The sequence below is a fragment of the Calonectris borealis genome, chromosome 2, assembly GCF_964195595.1.
Source record: "Calonectris borealis chromosome 2, bCalBor7.hap1.2, whole genome shotgun sequence".
Classification (NCBI taxonomy): domain Eukaryota; kingdom Metazoa; phylum Chordata; class Aves; order Procellariiformes; family Procellariidae; genus Calonectris; species Calonectris borealis.
Window position 1 is genome coordinate 133,294,312 of NC_134313.1, and position 26,908 is coordinate 133,321,219.

At 40.2% G+C, this 26,908-nt stretch overlaps 1 protein-coding gene across 1 annotated transcript in view; it reads left to right on the forward strand.

Annotated features, from left to right (window-relative positions):
• Positions 1–25,057, forward strand: part of JAZF1 (JAZF zinc finger 1) — a 200,588-nt gene extending 175,531 nt beyond the window's left edge. The window contains exons 4-5 of the mRNA XM_075143501.1: positions 15,481–15,650; positions 23,435–25,057. Of these exons, the coding sequence (XP_074999602.1) occupies positions 15,481–15,650; positions 23,435–23,611 (347 nt within the window). The 3' untranslated portion in view covers positions 23,612–25,057. The remainder of the gene's footprint in view (positions 1–15,480; positions 15,651–23,434) is intronic.
• The last annotated feature ends 1,851 nt before the right edge of the window (positions 25,058–26,908 follow it).

The window sequence follows — 26,908 nt, forward strand, 5'->3', positions numbered from 1 at the left end:
AGCTAACATTTCAGTACAGTTTCCATATGTTATGCTTTCAACAGTGAAGTAATCATATGGCACAGACAGCTGTTATGCAGTGTGCTATAACAGCACGTTAAACAGAATCCAGCAAGAAAAAGAGATTTGCTCAGCTAAGCTACTTCGTAAGTTTAAAGTGGACAGTAGAAATGTAAAATAACAGGGGTGCCCCTCCCCCCCCCCCCCAGCAAATGAATTGAGGACTGAGAGGAGAAGGAGTTAGGTGCTCAAACTTTTTTTGTTTATGGATGTGCTATTAATACGTAGCCAAATTAATCTGAATTTGCAGCAGAACTGCTATTTATATCAGAATCTCTTTGGCTTCTGTCAGCAGGTGGCATTTCTGAACTCCATGTTAGGTTGAATCAGAGTAGACTGTGAACCATTAAATCCGCTACTCATTTGATAATCTGTAACAGCTTTTTCTTTGGGCAATGCAGATTGGCTTAATACTGCTATAGCTAGAGAGAGCTTGCTCTTTTGTGGTGGGCTTCTTTTTTTAAGGCTAGTGCACTGCAAAATATTCTTCGATTGAGATTTTAGAGGTGCTTGAAATTGGACTTGGGAGTCAGGACAAGTCAGTGGAAACAAGTACACGTTGATGGCTTTTTGAAAACTATGCCACAAATTCAGGTCACGTGTACTTGAGCACATGATTAATGTTAAGCACCTTATACTCACTGAGGAGGTGAATGCCTGACTTCAAGCACATAACAAGCATTTTGTCAGACTGGAATGAAGTATTCTGCACTTGCAGAGTTGCAAGCTCAAGAATTTACGTATGTGCAAAAGCCTAACTTTAGCCATTCACTTCAAAAACTCTTCACCTGCATTAGCGTATTGTAAATCCTCAGATTTAATTATTACACCTTATGTTAATGTAGAGTACCATCATGCAGATATAATTGAAAAAATAATGAAAAGTAGAAATATGAGATCAAATCCCAGGGCTCTTGTATTAAATAGTTGCTGAGAAGTGGGCTGAGTGTGCTACATTTTTGTGTGTTTGACTTATGGGGTGTCTAATGTAGTAAGGCACAACTCAACCAAGTTCTACTGCAGCTTGAAAAAACACGCTTTCAGATGTGTGAGGAACCATCTCATTAGTTGTTCAGATTGACAGAAGTTTCTACTTGCTTAATTGCCTGTTCAGAGACTGAAGAACTTGTATGCTATGTTTTTATTAAAAATTAGATATATAGACCCACTCTTGTATAAACAGTATGGGCAAATAACTAAATGAAGACCAAATTCTGTTCTCCAACATAATGAAAGTTTGTCTGAATGCATTCAATATTTCAGGCCTGCAAGGTATGATAAAATCTATGATAAAATATCTTGAGGCAACTGTATTGTGGTCTGTGGCAAAACTTCCCTCTGAGGGAAGTGCCAGGATTTTACATTTCTGTGCAGATGACGAAAGAGAACTTTCTTTATAATTATTGGAGCCAAAATGGTTCCATCTAATTGCAGGTTTGGGGGCCTATATTAATCCTGCACACTAATTAATATATACATATGTTTGCCCAGCATTTAGCAGTCTGAGGCACCTATTCTAACAGACCCTTATGGGTGTTCTTGTAAAAAATAAATACATAAATAATAATTAAAAAAATAAGGAATGGCATTGTGCAAAACAGTTGATCAACACATGACTTAACTATAATATATGTGTGTACTTAGACATGGTATGAGATTTTAACATGAGCTTTTGGCTGAGGTCGTGACTGAGCATGAATAATAAGTAAAATCTGTGGTAGTTTCTAGTTTCTGCCTTAAGGAATAAAGCTATAGTAGGAGGTTTCCAATAACAATGAAAAATAATAAGTAAAAGTGCAATTATTTCCTATAGGGGTTTTCTTAGCACAGGTGGGATTTGTTCCCAGCAACATCTAAAAGATGTTGTTTTTTCAGAGCTAGATGCCACATTTCCCTTCTAGGGAGCCAGACTTTAACCTTGTATATATTCAGCTCTTTCTTCCAGTAATCCAGAGTGAAAAATGCTCAAGTGCTCATCACTGTGCTTGGCTAAGTGCTTCAGAAAAGGATCTCTTTTTTCCTACCAGTCATCTGCTGTCAGGTGGCTGTCCAGGTTCCTTAGAGAAGCAAGACTATGTATTATATTGGTTACTCACTGACAAAACCAAACCGAACCAAAAGAATTACATTCCCAGAACATACTGAAACTAAGCTTGGAGAATCTGTGGAGCAAAGATGATCTCGTATTGCATGCGCAGCAGCAGTGCTGCTGTTATATCTTGGGCGTGACTGCATGGCAAATAATAATTACCAACTTATAGCCCCAAATCAAACAGCTTGAAATTATCATGAAGACTAAGAACATTATCTTAGTCAAACCTGCATAAATTGTTGGCTCAGTGATTTCCAAGTATACCTAGATTGTATGGAAGTAACTGTATCTTGATGTCCCAAAGTGGCCGGAGGTCTCTTCTGCTGAGGGACCACTGGCAGACTGCTCTATCTCTTGTTACTCCTGTTTTCTTGATCAGTTTTCATGGAATTCTGATAAAGCAGTGGCAATAAGTAAAAGTAACTTCCAGTGACAGATTAGTTTCTCATATTTACTGTTGGAGATAAACTACATAAACAATAACATCCTGTAGGACCATGGAGGGGGCACTAGCACCAAGATGTTGCTGAGGGTCAGGAGTCAGAAGGGGAAGTGGAAGAGGTGTGCAGAAAGGAAAGGGGGGAGAAGTTTTGCCTAAGAAATTTAAATGGGACAAGTGTTTACAGACAGAACTTTTCTATTTAAGTTATTTCATTTTTATCTTTGATCTACCAAAGAGTATCTTGGTTTTTCTCCTTTGTACCATTTTGTTACGTGCCATTTATTGAAATCTAGCTGTGTGAAATCTAGCTGGGTACCTCCTCTGCAGTTTGGCTGGACCCTAAAAGAAGGATGAGAGTTGGCCCAGGCTTGGTTGCTCTTTCTCTTACAAGGGAGGCCATGGTGACCTTTTTTTTGTCTCCTAGGCAAAACTGAGGTCTTTAAGGACTCTGCAAACCCCAGCCCCCATTTGCCTTATGGGAGTTATCTGATTTGTTTTACAGTGGGTTTGGGACTCCACAAAGGCCACCTCTTTCAGTGCGGATGGACCAGGTGAGAGAGGAGTGTCGATTAAGTGTTTGCAAGGAGCATAGGGCCCCAAGCACATGACTTCGGTTCTTTCAAAGTCCTATAGCTTTGGGGTACGGATCCTGGAGTATTTCTGCAGGGCTGTGCTAGATAAGCCAACACAACCCATGAGCATCTTACTTTTTCAGAGGTTTGGGATTCCCACTGATCCAGTAAAGATGGAGCAAAATAATGGGGATTCTCCTGTAACTAACCTTTTCTTTGGTTTTCACAAGGACGCATATCATGGTAACCTCCCCCGCTTAGTCCTTTTTTTAACTCCATCCTAAACTAACTTACAACCTAAGTATAAAAAGGCCTGTACTACATTCACAAAATGAAATTATTTTAAAGTGATGCTTATAACAATTGAAATTACTTTTAAAGTTAAAAAGCCATTTCTAAGTGTATGTAGAGGAAAGTAAGATCGAGGTAAAAATAGCTGATGGGGGAAAATAGGGCTGTGCTGCGAGGGGAAAATACATGAAGGCTTTTTTTTTTTAATCACAATTCTTCTCATAGCTTTCCTCTGCATTTTCTGTTTTTCTTCCTTTTCTTGCTTTATGGGTGCATTTCCCTTACAATTCTGTTAAATTTCTCATTTGCTCTTTAACTTGGCAGTAAAAATGTGTTGAGCCCAGTTTGCTATAAAAATATGTTCTGGGAAGATTGACTCAGTTGTCAGATTTTGTGCTTTCCAGTAGAACTCTGAATCTTGCCAGAGGAGAAGGCACATCAAAAATTTAACATTGCATCTTATTTATCTCATCTCGCTCACTACAGGTAGCTTTACGTGTAACCTCCTGTTTGTTGTACTTCGTCTTCCCAGCCCCTTCAGAGCATTCTTGTTTGATACAGACGTAAATTGCACCGGCAATTGTAAAGCTACTGTGCTGTAGAATTGTATTTTAGTTGCACATACCTGTAATTAATTGTATGGGAATTTTCACAGTACTCTCCCCAAGGAACAATTTCATTGAAAAGTAACCGAGTTGTCTAGACTATAGCAACTCATAAAATCATCACTAGTTTTGGTTTTTGAGCTACAAAGCAGCAATAGAAACATGGCTTGTAGATTTAAAGTACTTCCAAGCACAGGAACTGTTTTATAATTCCCATCGTAGTAGTCTAACCTGGCAAACCGTTTTTAACAGGGTCGAGAACAGAAAATGTACAATAAGCTTAAAGTAAAGATTATCTCTGTGTTAATTTGTGATAGGTTTTTTTGGTGTAGAAGCGCATCCGCTGTACATGGACCTTTCTTCCTCCAAATGTGTAAAAAAGATACATTTTGTAGAAAGTACATTTTGCCTGCCTTTCACAGCTTGTGGCTTAACTGGTTTAATGTAGGAATAGCTTGACACTCAAAAAGGAACTTCAGTGGTTCTGGGTAACAATGACGGCATTCATGTTTGTGTGTTTATACTGCAAGGGCCAGTTGGTGGAAGGATTTTTTTTTTTTTTTCCTATTTAGCTTTAGAAGTAGTCTGCTAATTACCTTGAAAATTACTAACTGAAAGCACAAATGTTTTTCAGAAAGTTGGAAACTGTAGTTGGGCACATGGAACTTCTAGGTGCTTATTTAAATCGTGCCTATGTATATGCAAATATATATACATATACATATATATGTAAAATATTACACTGCAAGATTGAATGGGATTTATATGTACCATTGTAGTGCCTCAAAAACTGAAAAAAATCGCTCTAGCTATACTAGTGCTGCATACTGAAAGCCGTTATGGTTTTCAAGGAGTTTTCACAGTGCCTAGCAGAAAAAAAAAGCATACTTATTTAGGCCAGCACTTCAGTGTGCTGAAGATGGTGAAACTTAAGCAAACGTTTGAGTTTTCCTTGCACTGTAGCCAAAGCAAATCAGAAGTAGAAAAAAGCAAGGACTAACGTACCATTTCACACTCGATGACTTAAAACACAGAGAGGCTTATTTCACAGGGGAAATGGTGCATTACGAGTTGATGTTAGCCAGTACATGATAATCAAAATGATATAAAATTTTAGGAAAAACAGGGTGGTTTGTAGCTCTCGTGTATTACCAGGTAAGCCTAAAGGCTATAAAACATTTGCTGACCCCAAAACTACATATTCTCTTGTCTTTTTAGCGCTTGTGGCCTGGCAGGTGAAAGACACCACCCTGATTCTTGCTGAAGATGAAGCCTGGTGCTCTGTCCATGCTAGCATAGGCTCCTTCTTGCACGGTTTTTCCATGTATAGTAAGATAGCATCATTCACAGCAGTTTCTCAGCTCTTCTGCCTCTAATGCCAAAGGGTACAAGAAGCCAAGGAGCAATGGAAAATAACAATAAGTACTTCATTTCAACTTCAGCCCAGTGATATATCATCTGAAACAACTCACACCTGCTAACATATGTTTTATACACCTGATTGCAACAGCGATAGCCTCGAAGAAAAGTTTTTGACAGCATACCAGGCACAGTGCAGATTTTATTTTATCAGAATCCTTGTTTTTAAAAAAAAGAGAGGAGACATGACTCCCCACTGAATGTGTTCATATGTTTGGGTATGAAAAATGCATTTCTTTCTCAGAAACACGAAGTAGGATTAATAAAAAAACATAACAGATCTTTCTGTAGATTTTGTGCATAGGCAGGATGATGAAAGCCTTGATTCTGGCTCAGTCATCAATAGGCATTTTAGTCCTTACTAGTAATTCTGAGTATTGTCATTAGAGCTGTTTTTCAAATTATACTGATGGAATTTCTTAAATGTAGATGGTCAGAGCATTTAAAAGCAGGTAGAGAGAAGCGTTAAGTATATTTTTGTGTAAAATAAATCCTCCCGCCTTTCAGTGCATTGAAGTGGAGAATCTGCCATTGCCTCCCTCGTTGCTGGTCAGGGGTTTGTAACCCTGCTGGGGCTCATAAGCATGAAGTTCCCTCGGGCCGAAGCTGCTGAAAGAGCGCTGAGCTGCCCTGGGTCTCTGCAGCTCCTCCGCACCCTGGTCCTCCATGGGCAGCCTGCCGCGGGATCCCTTTGCCATGATTCAGCCCGTTCACACATGAGGGTTTAGGGTCCAGCCCAGAAGCATCTTGGAAATCCCCACGTAGCTGAATCCTGCTGAAATCAGTGGCACTCCTTGTGTAGTGAGTGCTACCTGCACAGGGATAGCAATTCCTTGGATTGGAGCCTGGTCGTAGCTCGGTGCATCCTTGCTGGGTTTGTGCACTGGTGAAGGCAAAACGCCTAGCAGTCGGGGTGGGTAAGGACTGTGTGCATTAGCAGTTTTATGGCCTGTACTGTAAGTGGCTGAATAGCTTTTGTACAGCTGTAAAGCATGTTTAACCCAATGTTATAAAACACGTCTCAAATGTATTTTCATAGCTTCATAAACCGTAGTTCATTTATGTAGGTACTTTTTATTGTAATCCTTTATCTTAAACATGAAACTATTTCCTGATACTGTTTCTATTTTTTTTTCTTCTTTTTTTTTATGAAAAAAGGGGAAAAGAAGAGAAAAGAAATACTGCCTTTTTGTTATATGCATCAGGAGAGTCCTTAAGTACAGTAATAGTGTCCTGAACTTGTATTTTTGTATTTCTAACCTCAGAATGCAGGCCTAGCAACTAAAAAGCCAAAATAACATTAATTATGACTGTTCCTCGCTGTGGTTTTTGGAGTATAAGTTTGGAACAGATGTTTGGGGAGAAAGGAGGGGGGAGGAAGGATGGATTGTTTCTTTTTCTCAGCCCCAACTGGTTTTAATTCTTTCTTGAACATTTTGAGAATATCTTTAAACATTTGCCAGAGTTCAATTAACATCCTGTGACTAAAGGTGGAAAATGTCCTACTTTATTTTTCTTCAAACATATACCTACTCTTGCTGCTCGTGCCAAAGCCAGAGAAAGGATTCCAGCTGGCATAGGTTTTATTACTGTTACATTAATTTGCAGGTTAAGCCTCAAGTTGGGAGGGGTCTGCTGGATTGATTTATTTATTTACTTTTTTTATTTTCATGATTTTAAAAAAGGGCCGTGTAAAACACTGCTGTTTAATTACAGGAAGGTTATGCTCTTTTTTGGTGAGTGTTTAACAGCTTATTCTTGTTTACATGAAGTTGTAGAAATCTAGTTTCAAAATATGTTCAAAGTAGAGATTGTGTTCTTGGGTTTATCATGTTTTTCCTGTACTATGTATAAACAGAAGATTGTACATTATTGAAAGCCCTTTTTTGTGGAAAACAGGATTGGGAAAAAAAGTTTATATAAGAATGCAAAATAACTTCCCGAGACTATTGGCGCAGTGTGACCATAAAACCTCAACAGCACATTGTGCAGTGACATTATAACAATTTGCTTTAGCACCTCTGCAGCATTCTCAGAAAGTCCTGTTCTACAAAACACATGCCATGGTATCAGTTGCCTGTTTTTTCCAGAATCGGTTCTTTACATGCATGTTTTTGTGATTAGTTGCTGTTTCACAAGTAATTGGAAGTGGAGAAAATTTTTTTCTTACTTAGCTTATTACATGTATGTTTTATTTGCATACATTTATACATTCAATAAGTTGTAACATACCTGCTTATATAGGTGTGCAAGCTCCTTTTAGTGGATTTATAATCTCTGGATTGGGATTTTCTGTGGTTTAGTTTTAAAGACTATTCTTTCATATACCAGTATCAAGATAGAAAATGGCACGCAATTGCTCCTAAGGCCAGATAGAGTCCAGCTGCTCCACCAACCCCTATATTGGCTCTGGAGGACTATTTTTTTTTAACCTGAGTGTTATTAATTCTGTTTCTCTTGTAGCCCAAAATGGTGAGCAGATCTCATGTATAAATAGTTCCCAATTTTACTGACAGTGAATAAGAATATACAATACTAATGTCATACTAATAGTACTTTAAATAAAAACCTTTATGTTTATTTTGTACCTTTATCATTTTAGCTTTACCTCCAGGATTTTAGGGTGATTTCCCATATAGGCCAGCTCAGCTGAAATCATTCTATACCAAAATACAATATATTTGGTTCTGTGTTTTACCTATAGGATCTGAAGTGTTTGCATGCTTTCCAAAGTGAATGCAAACCTTGTAATTGAATACATTTTCAGTCACTTAAAATTCAGCATGAGCTTACACTGAGCATTTAAATGAAAACTGAAGGTGATTTGAAATGTTGGAATCAACCTATCTACCATTTCATTTAAAACACCAAGGTTATCCGAGGGTTGGGTGCATAACTACTTGTGGGTTCATCCTGTTTGAAGTACCACCCTCCAAAATAGCTGTGGAAAGTATCTTTTCAGACTGTCTCTGTGACTGTGCAAGTAACAGTTGCCATTGGCTGTGAGAGAGGATAGAGGATGTCCAGAAACATCTACCTACATCCTTGCTTGCTTAAATGTTCCCTCCTTCGGTATAGCAAACCCTACTGGCTGAAAGCTGTTCTTCAAGTGATGCAAACAAACAAGAAAAAGTATTTTTTTGTCTAACTTATTTTCGCTAGTGCTTTTGCATAAAAATAATGTTAAAAACCATATTGCTCTTCGTATTTGAATCCATATTCACATCATTACGTGAGGTACATTTTTGAAATTGTCTTGGTGCTTATTCGCTAACTGAGCCTTGCTTCAGCCAGAGACAATAGAAAATTAGTTCTTCTGAGTAGTAATAGTTCCTAAACAGCTCATTATTTAGCGCTTGATACTTGATCTGAGCTAGGAGAGAACTGGAAGGAAGGGTGGTTTCCCCAGAAGACATTTTTCTGGCCAAATCCTGCTTTGACTAGTGTCATGAGGAAGAGTAGGATGCTGGCAGTGGCGATGGCTGAAGTGCAAGACGAGGGACGTGCTCCTGGCGCGAGCGTGTGTGAGAGCAGCCCGGCAGCGACCGCTGCAGACCACACAGCCCGCGGGACCCGCTGCGTGGGGGCTGGCAGCGGCCAGCAGGACATGCCCTGTGCCGCCCCCCCCCCGCTCGGCACAAGGCCAAGTCAATAATAAGTTGTAATTGTTATATTGATGGCTCTTTTGTGATCGTGCGGAGGGATGGAGGTCTCTGCCACGCTTGGCAAGTGCCCATTTGACAAACCATAACCATCTCAAGCAGCTCCCTCGAGTGACAGCAGAGCTGCCAAGCATGCAGTTGGCTTTGAGAACAGATTTGCCTCTCCTCTCCCTGGAGCAAGGTTCAGAGATATTTACTGGGATAAGAGAGAAAACTTTTAACTGCGTGTGCTTGCGCCCAGCTTGCTTGGCTGAAGAAAAGCTCCAACCTTCACCATGGTGAACCTAGTGCTCGCTTTATGTAGGTGCTTAATCCAAACACTGGAATTGTACTTGCAATCTAAAATACCAGTGTCTGTAGCACTACACAGTGCTCTGTTTAAACTACCCTGGGTTTCCTTCAGTTGTATTACATATGTGTTTTACATCATTTTTGTGGACATGAATGATAAAAGTATTTTTGAAAATACAAGAAATTAATCTGAATGGACCTTTCACAAAGGCTGAAAAACACTTTCTGTCCTCTGAGTCCCCTTCTCCCCCCGCCCCCAAAACAAGCAAGCAAGCAAAGGAAAAACTCTGGCTTAGTCTGTTTGGATGATCCAGTGTCTGAAATTTGTTGCCCGAATTTGCAGAGCTAATGCATTGTGCCACCTGTACAGCTCACTGTAGCCGAGTCCTGCTACAGCTTCTAGACTGAAGACTTGCTTAGCAGCCATGATGCGTGTTATTTAACTGTTTTGTATTTCATTGCCCCTAGCATTTATTTCCTGTGCTTTATATAAAGGAAGAATATTTCATTTTGAATGACTTGATATGTCTTTAGATCAGCAATGAGTATCAGCTGTGGGAACGTTCTCCCTTCTGGTGGGTGTGGAGGAGAGTGTGTGCATCCATGGGCACAGAGGGAAGAAGTTTGACAAATCCATAAATGTGCTTTAGTGTGAGACCAAAATTCACATAATATTAATAATTCACTTTTTTTTATCAAGGAAGCTGTCACAGTATATGGGAATGCAAACTGCTTAACATAAGAAATGCTCTCATAAAACTGTTTCTATGAAATACAAACTGCAAGTCCCGCACGGGACAAAGTGTGAAGCTTAATTTTTATGAGAGATCATTGGAATTACCATGAACTTTCAGTGACACTAGCAATGTTGGTTCCCACTGCAGTAAGCTATTTGCTCATAGTTATTCATTGTATACTTAAATGTATGCTTTCTGGTCACAAAAATAATTGGCAAGGATGTTTTGGGTTTGTTTTTCTCCATGGGAGGAGAAAGGAAGAACTCATAATGTTCTTGATCAGAGATCAAGATAGATCGTATTCATTGTAATGGCACACACAGCTTGTGCTGGTTTTCATCAGCTTTGTCTTTTTTTATATTTCAAGGCACAGTATAGAAGTCTTTAGATTTAAGAAGTGACATAAGTGCAAATGATGTGCACTTGCTAGGACCAAGATTCATTCAAAGTTGAGGGGAAAAAATCCTGTGTAAATCTCATGGTGGAATGAATTCACTCACACAAAAGGCAGAATTTATCTTGGCTACAGTGGTGTGAATACCGAATAAACTCCAGAAACATAAAAGATAAGGCTCCAGATTTTCAGCAGCGTAGCTGGGATGTTGTCTATTCCAGAATGTCAAATGATTAACTCTCTGCAAAATGTTTCTGAGCTATTTAAATTACTGACTTCATCTTCTGGAAAAAGAAAAAGTAGTAGATGGGCATTCAAGAGGTGAGATCTTTGCTGTAGGATTAAGTGATGTTCTCCATGATTTCGATAGCAAAACTGACTGGAAGAAGAGGTAGAGCAAGTCTTAAAGGTGCAACTTTGCTTTTCATCACACTACAAAGACTTCTTACCATGCAGGCGGTAATCATAATCCCTTTTTGTGCATGTATTTACTTTTGGCAATAGAACTGCTGTGATGCAGACGGCCTTCTTACTTGTGATGGGTTGTGTTTAAACGCAGCATAAAAATTAAAAGAGAAATAACTTGCCGGAATACTTTGTGACCCTGTATGTTTTCTGTCTTTCCATAACTAGTAATTTTATGTAATACCTGGCTCTGATACGGCATACTATGCCAGCTGTGCCTAGTGGTGCCCACCTCAAGTCCGTGCCCACCTCAAGTCCGTGCCCACCTCAAGTCCATCTCCACCAGTGGAGTCCACCTCCTCTTTGAGGAGCAGTGGCATTGTCTCAGCATGGAAAAATCCAGAAAAAAAAAAACAAATCTAGCATTCTTTCCTTGCCTTTGCTTTGTTTTGTTTTGCTTCATTTTTTAATCTGCTGGGGGCAGCACAGATGAAGTGAGCCTTTTGGCAAGGCCACTTGAGTGAGGAGAGGGGAAATGGCTTTGTGGGCCAGGACTGAGGGAATATTGCATGCGAGGGTGGGGGCAATATTAGGAAGATGTAACTGAGTCATTTGGATGATAAAACATTGGATTTAGGTTAGACTGAGGTAGAACTATATAGGGTCTCTGAATGAAAGCCAGATGATGAAACTGGATATGGTAAAAAGCAATGAGCTAGCTAGCAAGGAGCCTCAGAAAGAGCATTGCCAGAGGAGAGGGGTGGAGAAAGCGGTTTTCTTGCTATTGTAAAACTAGTATTTAGTTACGGTTAATAATATTGTGTATTTGTACATCATCTTGCTAAAAGCACGTGCTTCTCTATCACCCTTTCCCCTCCAGATATTTAGATGCTTCGTCTTAGAGAAATGTGTGGTGTTGTCTTTCGGGGGAGTTTTTTGCTATTCGCTATTAGACTTCTGAAGCCTAATTCCGATATTTTTTCCTTTGAGTATTGCATGATGAGAAACGGTAAGGCCATTAGCACACGTGCTACAGGAACAGCTCTGCTCGGTCCCCCAGAAGGGCAGCATGCCCCAGCAGAGTGTCCTGTTTTCCATGTGCGTAGCAACGTCCAAGCGGAGATCAGTGAGCCAGCTCTCTTGGAGCTCTCCTGAGAGTTATTGCAAATACTTGTCCAAGCCACGCAGTTGTTACACCCTGGAACAGGCCATAGGTTAGATGCAAAGGTGCTTAATTTTTTCTTTTCCTTCTAAAAAGTAAATATTTACAATTATTATTGTGAAACACTAACCAAGTTTAAAAAAAAGAAAGCAAGCAAGCGATATCTTGATCAAAGTGCACTGCTGTGCGCTTCCCCTTCAGTGCACTGCTGGTACCCTGGCAAGCTGCCCGAAGGAGCCAGGGGCAGCCGGGGGCTCGGGTTGCAGTTTGTACACCTGACGTGGAGCTGAGGGCCCGGGACTCCTGCTCGGCGTGGGAACGACTTCGCAAAGCCACCGTCCTCGGCCTTACAGTACTTAATTAAAATACCTCATCTAGGGGCTGTTTATTATGGCAGCACCAACCTGCGTGTTGTGTTTTTTGTTTTTCCTCTTTTTTCCTCCCCCTGCCTCTCTGATGTGTTGCACGCAATCAGTGAGGCACCGCATGGGTTGCTGCTCTTAGACACTGACAACCAAGGAAATTAAATTCTGAGGCGGAATCAGTTAAAAGCCTGACTAAATCAGTGTTGTTTTTCTATGGCAACTGAAACAACATAATTATTTAAAGGATAAATTTTTATTACTAATGAATTTTTTTCAAGACAGTAAGTTTTTTGCATTTTGTTTATACCAGGACCCTCTTAAATACAATTTGGGTTTTTTAATTTTTTTCTTTTGAAGAGAGGACAAGCAATTGAGTTCAGTAGAACGCTGTTAGATAAAAGAAATGATAGACTCCAATTCCAGCTTTGAATATAGTAATATGCCTTTCAGGTACTTGGCACCGTTAGTATTACTGTTTTGTGCAAGAAGAAATATATATTTATATGGTTATTCATACTTGAAAAAGCTCATCATCATTTGTAAAATCCGTAGTGACAAGTCTAGATTTAAAAACTTAAGACAATAGAGTGTTTGCTTATACTGTTTAAACAACTCCTTTGAGTATCCTACACAAAATCTTGCCTTTTTGTTCAGGTAAACTAATTAAAAGAAAACTCTAAGGATGGTCTGACCTCACAGATTCTTATGCACGCATTTTGGTTTCTTCTGTCTCTCTCCTTCAATGTGTCTACCTATAAGTGAAGCATGGGCCAAAGTTGTTACAGAATTGGGTCTTACTGTACAAAGTTATTAGAAAAATTAAAAGGATGCCCTGAAAGTATAGGAAGACCTATGGAAATGCATAATTGCAATGATTGCTTCTTCTCCCCGCTGTTCTGTGTCTCTTTTCCCTTATATACCATATTGCATATTAAGTTTTATAGACCACTGATTGTTGTTTTATAAAAGCATGCCCCTTCTTATCACTGGAAGTAGTGATAGCCTTAGTAGATGTTGTACAGTCTCAAATTATGTTTTCTTTAGGAGGACAAAATTTGGGAGGATATCACCCCCTCTTAAGGGGACTTAAAAGGGGGGTGATTATAATGGCAGAAATTGGTGGTATCAGTGTTTAGAATTGTGTATTTTCTCATCCTATGAGTGCATACGTGTATTTACAATAGGGTTTTCTGTTGCATTTGCTTAAAAAAACCCCAGTGAGCTAAAAAGTTTGAAAGGAACAGCTTGAGGAATTTTTTCCATCAAGATACAATCAAGGGCAGGAAATCGTAGAAGCAGAGTTGTGGTTTTCCCTCCATTTTTTTATTAGTTAATTAAACCATAACAACTCTTAACTTCATTTTAGGTTAACTGTTCCTAGAGTTCAGAAATATTTTAAGAGGTCAATAATGCTTGCTTTGGCTTTCGCTCATTCGGTGTGGGATAAGGAGTCGCAGTCAGCAGGGCAGAGTTTTCCAGATGTGCTGCAGAGCCTGTGTGCGTGCGCTCATGTCGACAGTTGTTGATGGTGGGAAACCATCCATCTTTCCTCATCTGCGCACCACCCTGTATGGATGAAAACCACAGGAAAGAAACGTGGATAGCCTGACATCTGTAAGCGAACTTACAGTATCTGATTAAAGCTCAGGAGCCCTGAGTACTTGCAGCTACCAGTTGACATGCGTTTTTACTTGATGATGGAGAGGTGCCGAGTCTGAGTGAGAGTACTGGGGGAGGGGGAATCCAAAGGGAAAAATTTGAGACATAGGTGTGTATTTAGTTTCACCAGAAGCAAAAAAAAAAACCAAAGACCCCATTGTACATTGCAGCACGGTTTTTCTCTGTGAAGTCGGGATGTTTCTTTTTTAAAGTACTGTGAAGCATCTGCCTGCGTTTTCTTCTCAGCGCGTAGAGCTGCTTAGAGGCGTGCACTTAAAGGGCATATGAGGGAAGCAAATAGAGCCATGCAAGTGTCACATAACTGTCTTTAATAACGGGAGCTATTCCAGCACTTGGAGCCAAATCGTCTTTCAGCAGAAAGGATAAAATTTAGCAGAGCTGGGAAAGGGAAAGAAGAAAGGGGAGGGGAAACACAGCACCACCTCCTGCTGACACCACAGAAGTTTCCCTCAGCTTTCCCTCTCTCTCCCTCTGTGCATATATTTTCTTTTTAATCAGCTGGGGCTCTTCCCTCCCCTGCTTTTTTTTTTTTTTCCCTAACTGTATTTTTATAGTTGGAATTCTGCTTTCCTAATTTCTCTTGTTTCACATTTAACTTCTTCAGAGAATTTCATTAATAGTTATTGCAATTAAAAATAATAAATAAACTCAGCACCAGCTGCTCAAATGGCTGTCGTAGCATATCTGGAACATAATGCGGTCTGTTCAGGGCAGCCACACAATGCAATTTATCCCCACACCTGAGGGAATGAATTTCACAACTATAATTGCTACAATATAATTCTTATTAATGTTGTGCTATAATTCCTATTAATTCCAAAGGGCTAGTAAATGCATTAGGACTTGTCAACATATTATTTTACACTGTTTATGATCTGTAGAATTACGCTCTTCAGTATTGTATTGCATAAAGAAAAACCTTAAAATTAGCTTTAATTGCGGGGGGGTGGAACACATTTTCTGTTCGGGCACTAGGAAAGAAGGAAGGATCCTGGTGTTTGAGGAGTAATGAAACTGCATTTTAAAATCAGTCCTTTGAACTTTCTGTGCCACGCAGTTAACAGTTTATGAAGATATATTACTAATGCCGGTCCTGGTTATTAGAAAAGAACCACTGGTGTCTCTATGAAGGAATAAATAACTGTAAGAAAGATAGGTTTAGAAAATTAAAAATAACTGTCTTCCAGCAAAGACAAAAGTGGGGAAATTACAAGTCATTGTAACTGGTGTAATAAATGCAGAATGTGTTATCTTGCTGTGCTCTTATTTATTCTTGTTTTATCTCACTACCCCGCTTTTCTAGGTAGTGAATATGATGAGGAGGAAGTAGACTATGAAGAATCAGACAGTGATGAGTCGTGGACTACAGAAAGTGCTATCAGCTCTGAAGCTATCCTTAGTTCAATGTGCATGAATGGAGGGGATGAGAAACCTTTTGCCTGTCCTGTTCCTGGATGTAAAAAAAGATATAAGGTAAGCAGTAGCGCAGACCTACCTTATTTCCCGCTGACGTAGTGGCGGGGGGGGCGGGAAGCCTCTAAAATCAATTTGTACCTTTCTCATTTAATAGACTTTTCACATTTATTTTTGTGGTATTTTAGCAGAGTACATATTTTATTCACTGGTTTCCTCTCAAGCACAGCCAGGTTATCAGTTTTACAAAGCACGTAGCCTTTTGCATCCCTGTCTGTCAAGAGAGATTACATAAGGATTCTTTTGCTTTACACGTTTTAACTAGCTTTCTATTATTTAGACAAATTAACTGCAGAATGCAGGAGGTACTACCAGTAAAATAATCTCTTGGGTTCCTTTCAGAGACACTAAATAAAAAGCTTCTGCCCATCAGTGCCACAATGAATTCCTTCTGCTTAACTGCTAGAGATACTGCCTCTCCTTTAGTGAGACTGTGCCCAGGGTACTTTTCCTGGTAAAGATGATATGCGTAAGGTGGTGGTTAACGTTTTGCAAGTCAGAGGTCACTTCGGGAAGGCACAGCCTCGGAGAAATTCTGGCATCATTCTGTCCTGGGTCCAAGTCCTTGTGACCTGTCTGCACAGCCGTCAGTGTGTCTGGCCCCACATGCAGGGTTTTCATCCCTCTGCGTGACATGCTCAGAAACTATTTCCCCCTTCCCCCCTTTTAATTAGACTCCATCATGAAAAATTTTTGTCTGTTTATGGGAGTGAAAGATCTTTAACTTTGAACCTTGAGCTGGCTGGTATAGAACATGCTGTGATTTTGTGAGGACAGGAGTATTGCTTCACGTGAACTGGTGCAGGTACAGATGAAATTGTATTGAACAGCTTGGACTTCAGTATGGTATTCTATAGTCATTGAAATTTGGGAACAGAAATCGCATGTCGGCATAGTTCCTCTAAATCATTTTCTCAAGTTTTTGCATGAAGTACTGGAAAATTCAACCACTGACCTATACCTTAGAAAAAGCAGTGGTGATTGAGTTGGTTTTATACTAGTTTTATTTTATGGCTTCTCCTTTAAATAATAAATAATACCTGAAAAGTAGGGACTTAAAAGAGAACAGAAATATGAAAGAGAAATATAGGAAGACCAATAACATTTGAGATAAAACAGTTGTGACAAGAATGAATAAACTGTGCATGAAATCGTGTAGTAGATGAAAACGTGTTTCGGTGATGCTGCAGCTGTTCTGGACTGCGGCAGCTCCCATAGCAGCAAATCACAAGACTGGGATTCCTATACAGATCAGTTAATACCGACAATACTTACTTAAAACATGAGCAAGAAAGCAGCATGCTCATTTTTTAGTGACATACAAGTCTTTTTTTGCAGAGATTAGCCTTAACTATGTAATGGTTATTCTCTTGAGTTACAGGAAAAACTGAACACCATCTCCAGAGGCAGGACAAAGGGAAAGATGTTTTCAGACTATTTGCAAGTATTACTTTGCAGGTATACCCACATCATTCAAGATTAATGCTTTTCTTGTGTGTGGTAGAAGCTGTGCCAGATGAAGGGTATAGTATAAAAGCTAAATCCCTAGCTCAGGAAGCAAACAAGCCATGGTGATTGTTAGAAGTCACTGTGCCCACAGGGCATCTGTGCATTGCAGAAAACATTCACTTAATGGTAAAGGCTAGAAGGAGAACCCTGTAATTTGCTATATCCTGTCTGTCCTCTGTTTGACTGCCAGCCCTCTGTCTTTTTATTGCCCAAATAAGCAAGCTGTTTCTGCCTGCTTCTGCTATCTCAATACCTTCATCTCCAATGCATGAGGACTGTCTAAGGGATATCTTGTACACCATTAATGTTAGAACAGTCGGACAGAGAACAAATTAACGATCCTTAGAGAGGCTGACAGAGAGCAGCAGCAGATAAAAAGTACCATATTTTCCTAAGAGACTCACCTCTGTTTAGTCCTGATACGAAAACACATTTCCTTAAACTCTGCCTCACCTCATTTCTCTTTTCTGTGGGCTCTGTTTCCTCCCTTTTTTCTTTTCAGCCTGATTTTTTTCTTTTTGCATTTTTATCTTTGTTTCCTTCCTTTTAGCTTTGTGTCAGCTGTGTTTCTTGTTTCCTCTTCATCTTCCTTCTGCGTAACCCCCTCCCCTGATGAATTATTTGCGGAGTCTGGGCAGGGAGTCCTGTGATCAAAGCACTGGGGTTTTCTGGTGGGTACTGGATAATCACAGTCAGGGCTGTAAAACAATTATAGAGCTCCAAACAGGAACACGGACATGCACATACAGTAATTGCCAGGCTCACTTTACAGCTGAGAAAGGATGCATTCCTTTAGGGAGCGAGGAGGAAAGGAAGATATACACAGTTTTATTTTGTCTGGCCTTAGGTGACGTACATTTGAGAAGCAGAAATGTTATTTTTAGATGTGTTATTTGTATTACAGTACTGCTTAAAGGACCCAGTAGAGATGGGGCTCCTTTTTGCAAACAATGTACGAGGATAAAAGATGGCCTGGGCACTGAAAAGTCATTATGGAAAGGTAAATAAGACAATGAGTACAACAAATACTTCCAAGGAATGGGCTGGGGCGGACAATGGAAACTGTAATGAGAACATGTTTATACACAAGCCCAGATGAGTATCAGAAGACCCCACTGGCCTCCTGCCCAGCTGCTCTCTCGTGGCCGTTTCCCATAGGCAGTGCAGTAGAAGTGAGTCATAAACATTTAGTTGTTCTTCAAGAACTTTATTTTTTTAAGAAATAAAATTGCTTGCTTATAATATGTATTGGTACTCTATATAGTATGGCACAGATTTTCTTGAGGAGCCAAAGATTCTGGGGAAAAAAAAAACCTTTTTTTTTAATTATGTGTAATTTTTTTTGTGGGATAGTCAGAAACAGCTAAATGAATTTGGAGCACACCGACTTCTAGATGCTTAAAACACAAGCCTCTGAACTAATTTCTGAAGCTTGCTTTCTTCTTCTTTAATTATGGTTACTGACCTAGAGAACAGATTATAAGTATTTTATAGTTTGCCATTTATGGCTTTTTTTTTCTTCATATGATTTGTATTTCATGCCTTAAATTTGATTTTTAGAAAATCATCTGCATGATTCAAAGGAACCCAAAGATCTTAGCCATGTTTCTGTGGAGCTCACCCTCCCAGATTTTGGATTTACATCCACATTTACATCCAGCCCTGTCCAGAAGTGTGTGGGTATTGAGTAGTTAATGTGCTTTGCAAAATGCCACCTGTAGGAGCTAAAGTGTGGATTTATGAAGGTGGCAATTATTTTCCCTTTCATTCAATACCACCTATGTGTGCCAGTTATTTGGTCTCTAGCTCTGGAGAAGGACGTTAAAAATACGTATATGATGTAGATAAACTTATTCAGGCAACTTCCAAAGACCAAATGAAGTATGATACATAATAGATAGACACAAAAAAAACCCACAAATAATGCACATATGTTATTATAGAGAAAACCCTAGAGTATTTGTCATAATTTTTCTAGTTTGTGCAAATACAGTAATAAAAGAATAATATACTTCCATGCATACAAAATGTAGCTTTTATGCATGACTGCTTTTTGGCCTGGGGCAAGAGGAGGAGAGGTACCTTCAAAGAATGCCGAGGCACTGGGCTTGTCTTTCTGGCAGGTAATGGGATGAGGGTCCTAGGCCTGTCGGGTGGGACAAACCCCCGGGAAAGCTGATCTAAGAGCAGTGAGACTCATCAGAGCTTAGGGGGGGAGAACATTGACGTGAGAGAGGGAAAGAAGGGAATTTACTTGAAAGAAAGGAGCAAGCCAGAGCTTGCAAGTTGAGCAAAGAGGAACTGGACCCACAAAGAAAACTTCAGGAGGAACAGCCAGGAGATATAAAAAAATACATGAAACAAGAAAGCCTCCCAAACTTTCCGTGACATCTCTTTTCCTGCTTGAAGGGGGTGGCAAGCTCTCTGCAAGTGTAGTGACTTCATGAGTACTGTCATGCAAGGGTCCCTGCCCAGCAAGTGTCCTTGTGTCCATGCAAACCCGGTAGTACCAGTCTAAACTTCTCTATCTCCTCCTGATCGGGTCCCAGGTTAATAATTGTTTCCTCCTGTTTAAGATTTTAGAGTGCCCTTCTATACTGCCATCTTCTTCCTCAATCATTTGTGAGAGTAAATAATGAACAACCTAAGTAACCAGAGCAATAAAAGTGATGTATGAGTTTGGCAGTGGGTTTTGCCATACCTCAACAAACTCAGCCCAGACATACAACAAAGTGTTTACATTACAGCAGTGGAAAAAGTGCTGAAGAGTTGACTGTAATTCTAACAACAGTTTTCTTTTAGACAGGAGTACAGGTCAAATTTCATGTTGTACTAGCTCCTCATACTCTGCGTGGTTTACTATTTTTCAAACCTTCCATGGCCCAATTCATTCCATGTAGGTTTCTGGTTTAGCATTTCCTTACATTTTTCTGCCTGAAAGTACTTTTCCCCCTTCATCAAAGCATGTGGCATACTTGAGGCTGAGTGGATCATTAAAAAATCTGGATCACAAGAAGAGTACCATTGGGATGGAATAGTGAGGATATTTGTGATTGCAGATTTATGGCATCTGTAGCAGTTGATACTAGTTTAAAAGTATCTTAAAGTGATTTCTTACAAAAATTAGAAGTCTAAACAGGTTTCTGTAGTTTCCAAAATATATATAGGGTTTGGGGATAGCTTTGTTTTTAAAATTTCACTGCGGTAGCAAAAGTTTAGCAAAAGTTTAGCAAAAGTTTAGCATTTTTTCTTCTTTGAAGGCGCAGGTCCTTCACGGTACTTAGGTGTTGACAGATGGCTTATGGCAGTCCTCATGCCATCCACTGACATTCCCGGCCCCCTCACCCCAACGGTCCTGTGGGTGCTGAAGGTTGTAACTATGTGCAAAACCATCTAAAAGCTGCCTCAGGATCTCACATAACTTGCAGGGAATTCGCTTGACTGCTCTTGAGGACGATTTGTAGCTTTGATGTGCTCTTGCCTGTCTTGGTGGTACAGCATTCCTTCTCCTCTGAATACTCTTCACCAGAAGTCACCTGCACTAAAGGCTCGTGTTCGTATGTCTGGTTTGTATTGGAGACTGAAGATTCTTGTCTCCCACATCTCAGATGACAGCTGTGCAGTTGTTGTCCAGTATTTTTAAGGATGTAAATGACAATTTGGGGGCTGGACTTGCAACTTCAAGTGAGGATTCAGTGCCTGGATGCTCTAGAGGAGAGAAGCACAAATTTGTGGGCAGAGCAATTGCTTGGAGTCTTGCGCCATACCCTTTTTCCCGGGTGGATATTTTAGGATAAGTTTTTCTTTCTAAAAGACTTCCACAAATCAACCTCCCCAGACACCCAGGCTGCCCTAAAATGCTACTTCAGCGGTACAGGCTCCACTGGGCGTTACAAGTTCTGACAAGAACAGGACCACGCTCAACTTTATGATTGAAACCGGAGAACTGTTTTTGCTTAAAGATTGAAAATCCATTGGTGCTGTGGCATAGTTAACGTGTAATAAATAATGACCAGCATTTTACGTTGTAAGGTGAGAATACCATAGCTATCTGGGAGATTCCGTGGTTTCTCTTGCAATTACACTCCTCCCTGCTTTCCTGATGGGAGCTGTAAGTTCTTTATACTTACAATCATAGAATCATTAAGGTTGGAAAAGAGCTTTAAGATCATTGAGTCCAACCGTCAACCCAACACCACCATGCCCACTAAACCATGTCCCTAAGCGCCTCATCTACACATCTTTTAAATACCTCCAGGGATGGTGACTCCACCACTTCCCTGGGCAGCCTGGTCCAAGGCCTGACCACTCTTTCAGTAAAGAAATTTTTCCTAATGTCCAATCTAAACCTCCCCTGGCGCAACTTGAGGCCATTTCCTCTCGTCCTATCGCTAGTTACTTGGGAGAAGAGACCAACACCCACCTCGCTACAACCTCCTTTCAGGTAGTTGTAGAGCGCGATGAGGTCTCCCCTCAGCCTCCTCTTCTCCAGACTAAACAACCCCAGTTCCCTCAGCCGCTCCTCACAAGACTTGTGCTCCAGGCCCTTCCCCAGCTTCGTTGCCCTCCTCTGGACACGCTCCAGCACCTCCATGTCCTTCTTGTAGTGAGGGGCCCAAAACTGAACACAGGATTCGAGGTGCGGCCTCACCAGTGCCGAGTACAGGGGCACGGTCACCTCCCTACTCCTGCTGGCCACACTATTTCTGATACAGGCCAGGAACCTCCCTTGCTTGCTGCTGTGAGCTGGGGTTAGAGCAGGGCAGTGGAGGGCAGCAGGGGGACTGTCTCTCTCAGGAGTGGGACGTAACGCTTGAGATTATGACTCAGAAGTTGGATTAGGAGGTAGGGGAGGAGAAGGGAAGTGTTGGCAGGAGAGTGGTATTGAAGGTGTTAACCTCGTGCCTTTCTGGGGTTTGCTTTCTGATCTACAGAGTTTTAGGAGTTGTAGCTCTGTTCTGTTTACTGAAGGCTTTTTCTTTTTTCTCTTTTTTTTTAAAACAAATTGTCTAACCTGTGTAATTGCTGTGAGTTCCAAGCTGGAGCTTCCTCTTACTGTAAGCTGCACAGTTAATAAAACTGAACTTGCTGCTTAAAAAGAGCCAAGGGGACTTCTGTTATGTGTAACACCAGGCAGTGGTTCAGCCAAGACAAAATCCCTGAAACTTTTAGTTTAGTGGGTTAATTAATATCCATGCTGTTAATTGATTTTGTCTTTTTTTTAATAGTTTAAAAAAAATCCTGAGATACGATTCTGGAAACTTTAGAGAGGACACAGTAGAGCCTCGGAGCTGTGCCTTTGTCACAAATTGTCTTGGCATCTTTTTTCTTCCTAGGAGAAGCTCTGATGAAAGACAGTTTGCCTTTCCTTACTTATCCAAAATCCAAGCTCTTTTAGTGGAAGCAGATAAGAGAGACTCCAGTAAGATGAATCCTAGATAAAGCAGTATCACATACTTAGTGAGACCACAACAGCTTCTTCCACTTCTGCCAGAAAGATGTGCGAAGGAGGACAGGGGTATGATTTTGATTTATGTTTAGTAAGGTTCTTGATTAATCTAGCAGAAGTGTTGCCTGTTACCTGACTGTGCCAATATCGGGTGAGTGTGTGGTGGTGCTGTTGTTTGCTCTTTCTCTCCAAACTACAGTGGAGATCCATTCTCTAGTTCTAGCTGTAGAGTATTCCCAAACAATAGCTGTTTTGAAGATGGCTTCTAAGTGCCCTGTGTAACTCTTTAAAAGTTAAGTGTTCCCTGCAGTTAATTCTTTGGAGACAATGTGTAAACTATCAGAATTCGCTGGTGCCTAAAGACATATCTAGAAACAATGACACAAAACGGAACAAACACACCATGGGGGGAGCTTCAGCTTTTTGAAGAAGTGTGACTCGAATCTTCGTGCCAATTCTTTGTTTGCTTGTAAGTGAACCTCTGAATAAGATTTGTCAATGCTATATGGAAAAAAAAAGTCAGGAAGCAAAGAACATCTCTGTGTGAGCCTATTAAATGGTGTTTTTTTGGAAAATGCCATATGTTGGGAGATAAAAATCAGGATTACCCAGGTAGACAAATTTCATGCATTAGAACTGCAGAGATTATTCTCCTTCGTGTCCCACCTCATATCTTGAAAGCCCAACACATGCCTAACACCTAGCGGGAGTTCCTAGCAATTTGTGTGATTTTGCCTGTAACGTTAATCAATTTTTGGTTTTTTAACAGGAAACCAAGCCATTATCAGACCACTTGACCACTAACATTTTACCTTTTCACTCGCAGAATGTGAACGGTATAAAGTACCATGCCAAGAACGGCCACAGAACGCAAATCCGCGTACGCAAACCATTCAAATGTCGCTGTGGAAAGAGTTACAAGACAGCTCAGGGCCTGCGGCATCACACAATCAATTTCCATCCCCCCGTGTCTGCTGAGATTATCAGGAAGATGCAGCAATAACATGCTGGTCACAAATGTGCCAAGAAATCCTCACCAGCAGTTGCTGATTTTGAGAACAGCCACCTTTTTCAGGGGAAGCATTCAGCAACCCTTTAAACAAAAATTAAATGCATGCTTTAAAATTTTCTGTAATTTTGGAATGATGTATCTTTGTAGAGTTAATGATTTTGTACATTTGCACATGTAATCATCATACCCATTTTCATTACTTTGAGATAAGGTGCTATAAAAGCTATAGGTTCTTCAGAACATTTTTCTCCAAAACAGAAAAAAATTAGGGGGGGCGTTGCGTATTTAGTTGTACTGAAGTGTTGAATAGGAGCGAGAGGAGGAGAGCTTGGCACTGACATCCTTTCGAGATTGTAACGTGATGAAGACTTTCAATGCATCTGTCAATGTGTGTGCAAAACCAAAAGAATACCACCCTCGTCAAACTATAGTTAACATGCCTTACATAATGGAGTTATCAGTGGAGTAGCAAGTCTTTTAGGTAATGGAAATATAAATAAGAAAGAATGTTTAACATAATATGCTAAAAATATTTTCATACTTAAATAACATACATAAAAAGGTGTGCTTGCTGTATTTTATATTATCCTGCAAATCTTTTTTTTTTTTTCCCCTCCCCTCTGGAAATGCTGAAACTCTTGCCATTTGAACTAGTAAACAATCACTTTAGTGTTAGAAATTACTACTTTTTTTTTTTTGTACAAGATGTCATATTATGTTCACGCCCATCAAACTTTTGAGGACCAATATCCCAGTCCAACTAAGTATTTACCCCTGAACTATCTGTTAGAAAGACACTTGGAAATACTTAAGTGCAAATTTATGTGTGTGTGAGAAACAATTCTCTTCATCTCAGATGAAGGTTTAAAGCACTTTGTAGTTCTCTATTGCCAACAGATTTAATGTTTTATGCGTTGCCAATTCTTGCAACTACTGTACGAGCATGTGCCTGTGGTTGCAAATAAAAATGAAAAATTCTACGCATGGTTTAAGGAGGTCCATTATTTGTGCAAAGGGAGTTTCTAATGCCTCTCCCTCATGTTCATTGTATTTTGAGATTTTCTTTGTGCATTTTTTTTGCTTCTCAGTGTAGGTCACTGCATTCCATTTGGAAGTGTCTGTTTAGCTTTACAATTAATTTTGCTGAAATATGACATATGAGCCTTATTGAAGATTAAGTGCTTCTTGCAGCAGGTGGTCAGAGACTGACTTAAAACAAAAGCCAACATGAGAGCGCTTCGTGTCTGGACCATACCTGAACATTTGTCGCTTACCATCCTGCCTTGAGCCGCCTTCTCTCCCAAGTGCTATTCCTGGCGTTCCGGAGGGCACCCCCCGCCCTGCCCCAGCCCAGAAACACTGCTCAGGCGCTGAGGGGTGGCTAGGGAGGAGCTCGCGGCGTTACACACAGCCATGGCCTTTGCTTAGTTCCTATGACCTGCAAAAGAAAGCTTAGTTCCTATGACCTGCAAAAGAAAGCTCAAATAAAGGAGGAGGGAGCTTTCCCTTTATTTTTTTCCCAAAGCTTTAAAGGAAAACTTTGTAAGGATGACAATTACCTATTCTCCAGCAGAGTAAAAGTCTCATTAAAACACTTCTGAATCATCCTAATGAAGAAGCATTTAGAGCACCCAAATTGAAATAAAACATCACTTTTTCAAAGCCTAGAGCGGTGACAGTGGCTGTACTGCACGGTGCTGTCGGCCGGGTTTAAAGGATGATCCAGACATGAGGGTTACCGGCACACAAAGGCCCCGGTGGCCGCTGCCTGCCTTCTGCAGTTTTGGCAACAAACACGTTTTGGCTCTGCTCCTAGTGCAAGAAACTACAGGCTGGGTAAGGTCGTTCAACAGCTAAACAGTCGTAAAACGTCATTGTTGCATGTAAATTCCTTTCAACTATAAAAATGAAATTCCAGTTTCTATTTACCTATTCATTGTGACAGTATTATTAAACAGGTAAAGATGGGACTATTTTGTTATACTGTGTATAGTGAATGTATTGTACTGTGTCTGTGAAAAGTGTGCTTTAAATTATATTTTCATATGTTTTGTTGGGGACAAAGTACTTTAAGTTTGAAAGCGACAGAGGTTTGTTTTAGAACTGAAGGCAACTTAAAGAATTCCTGTCAAGAAAGCTGCTTATAAATGTAAATCAAATCACATTTAAAATAAACTGCCTCTGACCTAAAAAGACTGCTCTTTACTCGTTACTAACCTAAAGAGTTTTAAGTTCTTGGGCTGTATGTAGTCTTCTATTTGTGTATTTTACTTTGGTATCATCAAACTCTGTACTCAGTAAACACCTGGAGCAACTTAAGCACTACACCATTAATGCACAAAATTACACAGAATGCTACAGCCTGAAGGAAAAAAAAAACCACCAGAGTATTTTGATGTAATCAGTCAAAAGGATTTCAGATTTCACAGGCTGTTTCCTTCCAACATTGCAACAGGGCTCAGGTTACCAGGTAAAATTTGTATTGGTGCTACAGGAGCCCCCTTTCTTTGGTAGGATATGGGTCACCTTTCTTCTAACGGTTTTCAGAAGTGAAGTGGCTATCGCTATGAAAGGAGAAATCATTAAAATTCTAATTCAGTTAGGTTGTGGTAGAGGTATTTGGCTTCTGTGAGACACCTGCAAACTGACAGGGTAGGTTATTTTAAGCAGCCCTGTCAGGGTGGCTGTTCAGCAGGGAAACTTTTTAAGTCACTCCCTGTCCACACGCACATCTAAGAGAAGTCCCTGCTTTGGCACAATCAGGTTTTGAGGTTGTCCTGCCTGTGTGGGATACCAACCTCTGAGACATCGTAAGTCTTCAATAATATGATAACTAATAATATTTCGGTTTTATAGCCTGTCCCAACTGTTTTCATATGCTGTTGAGTTATGGTAAGAAAAAAAATTGACAAAATAGTCTTTCAGCACTTCCATGCCTCACCTCAGACCATCTCTTGCCGTGCAAGTTCACAGTTAAAAAAAAAAAATCATCTAAGACTTAAAATGGAAGACGAGGAGCGATGTAGTTGCCCACGCCACTGCCATTTATCTGTGTCATCCAGCTTTTAATAAATCCTGCACTGAACAGGATATTGCACGTGCTCACGAGAGAACTGCAGACAACAGAAGCTACTCAAAACCTTAATCCCCCCGTCTCAAACAAAGAACATAAATGGATGTGAGCAACAGTTCCTTTGTCATACAAAGCTGAAACATCATTTACTGTAACTATGTAAAGCCTAAACTCTGTTTTATTTCAAAATGAACAGCTGGAAAAAAGGACACTGA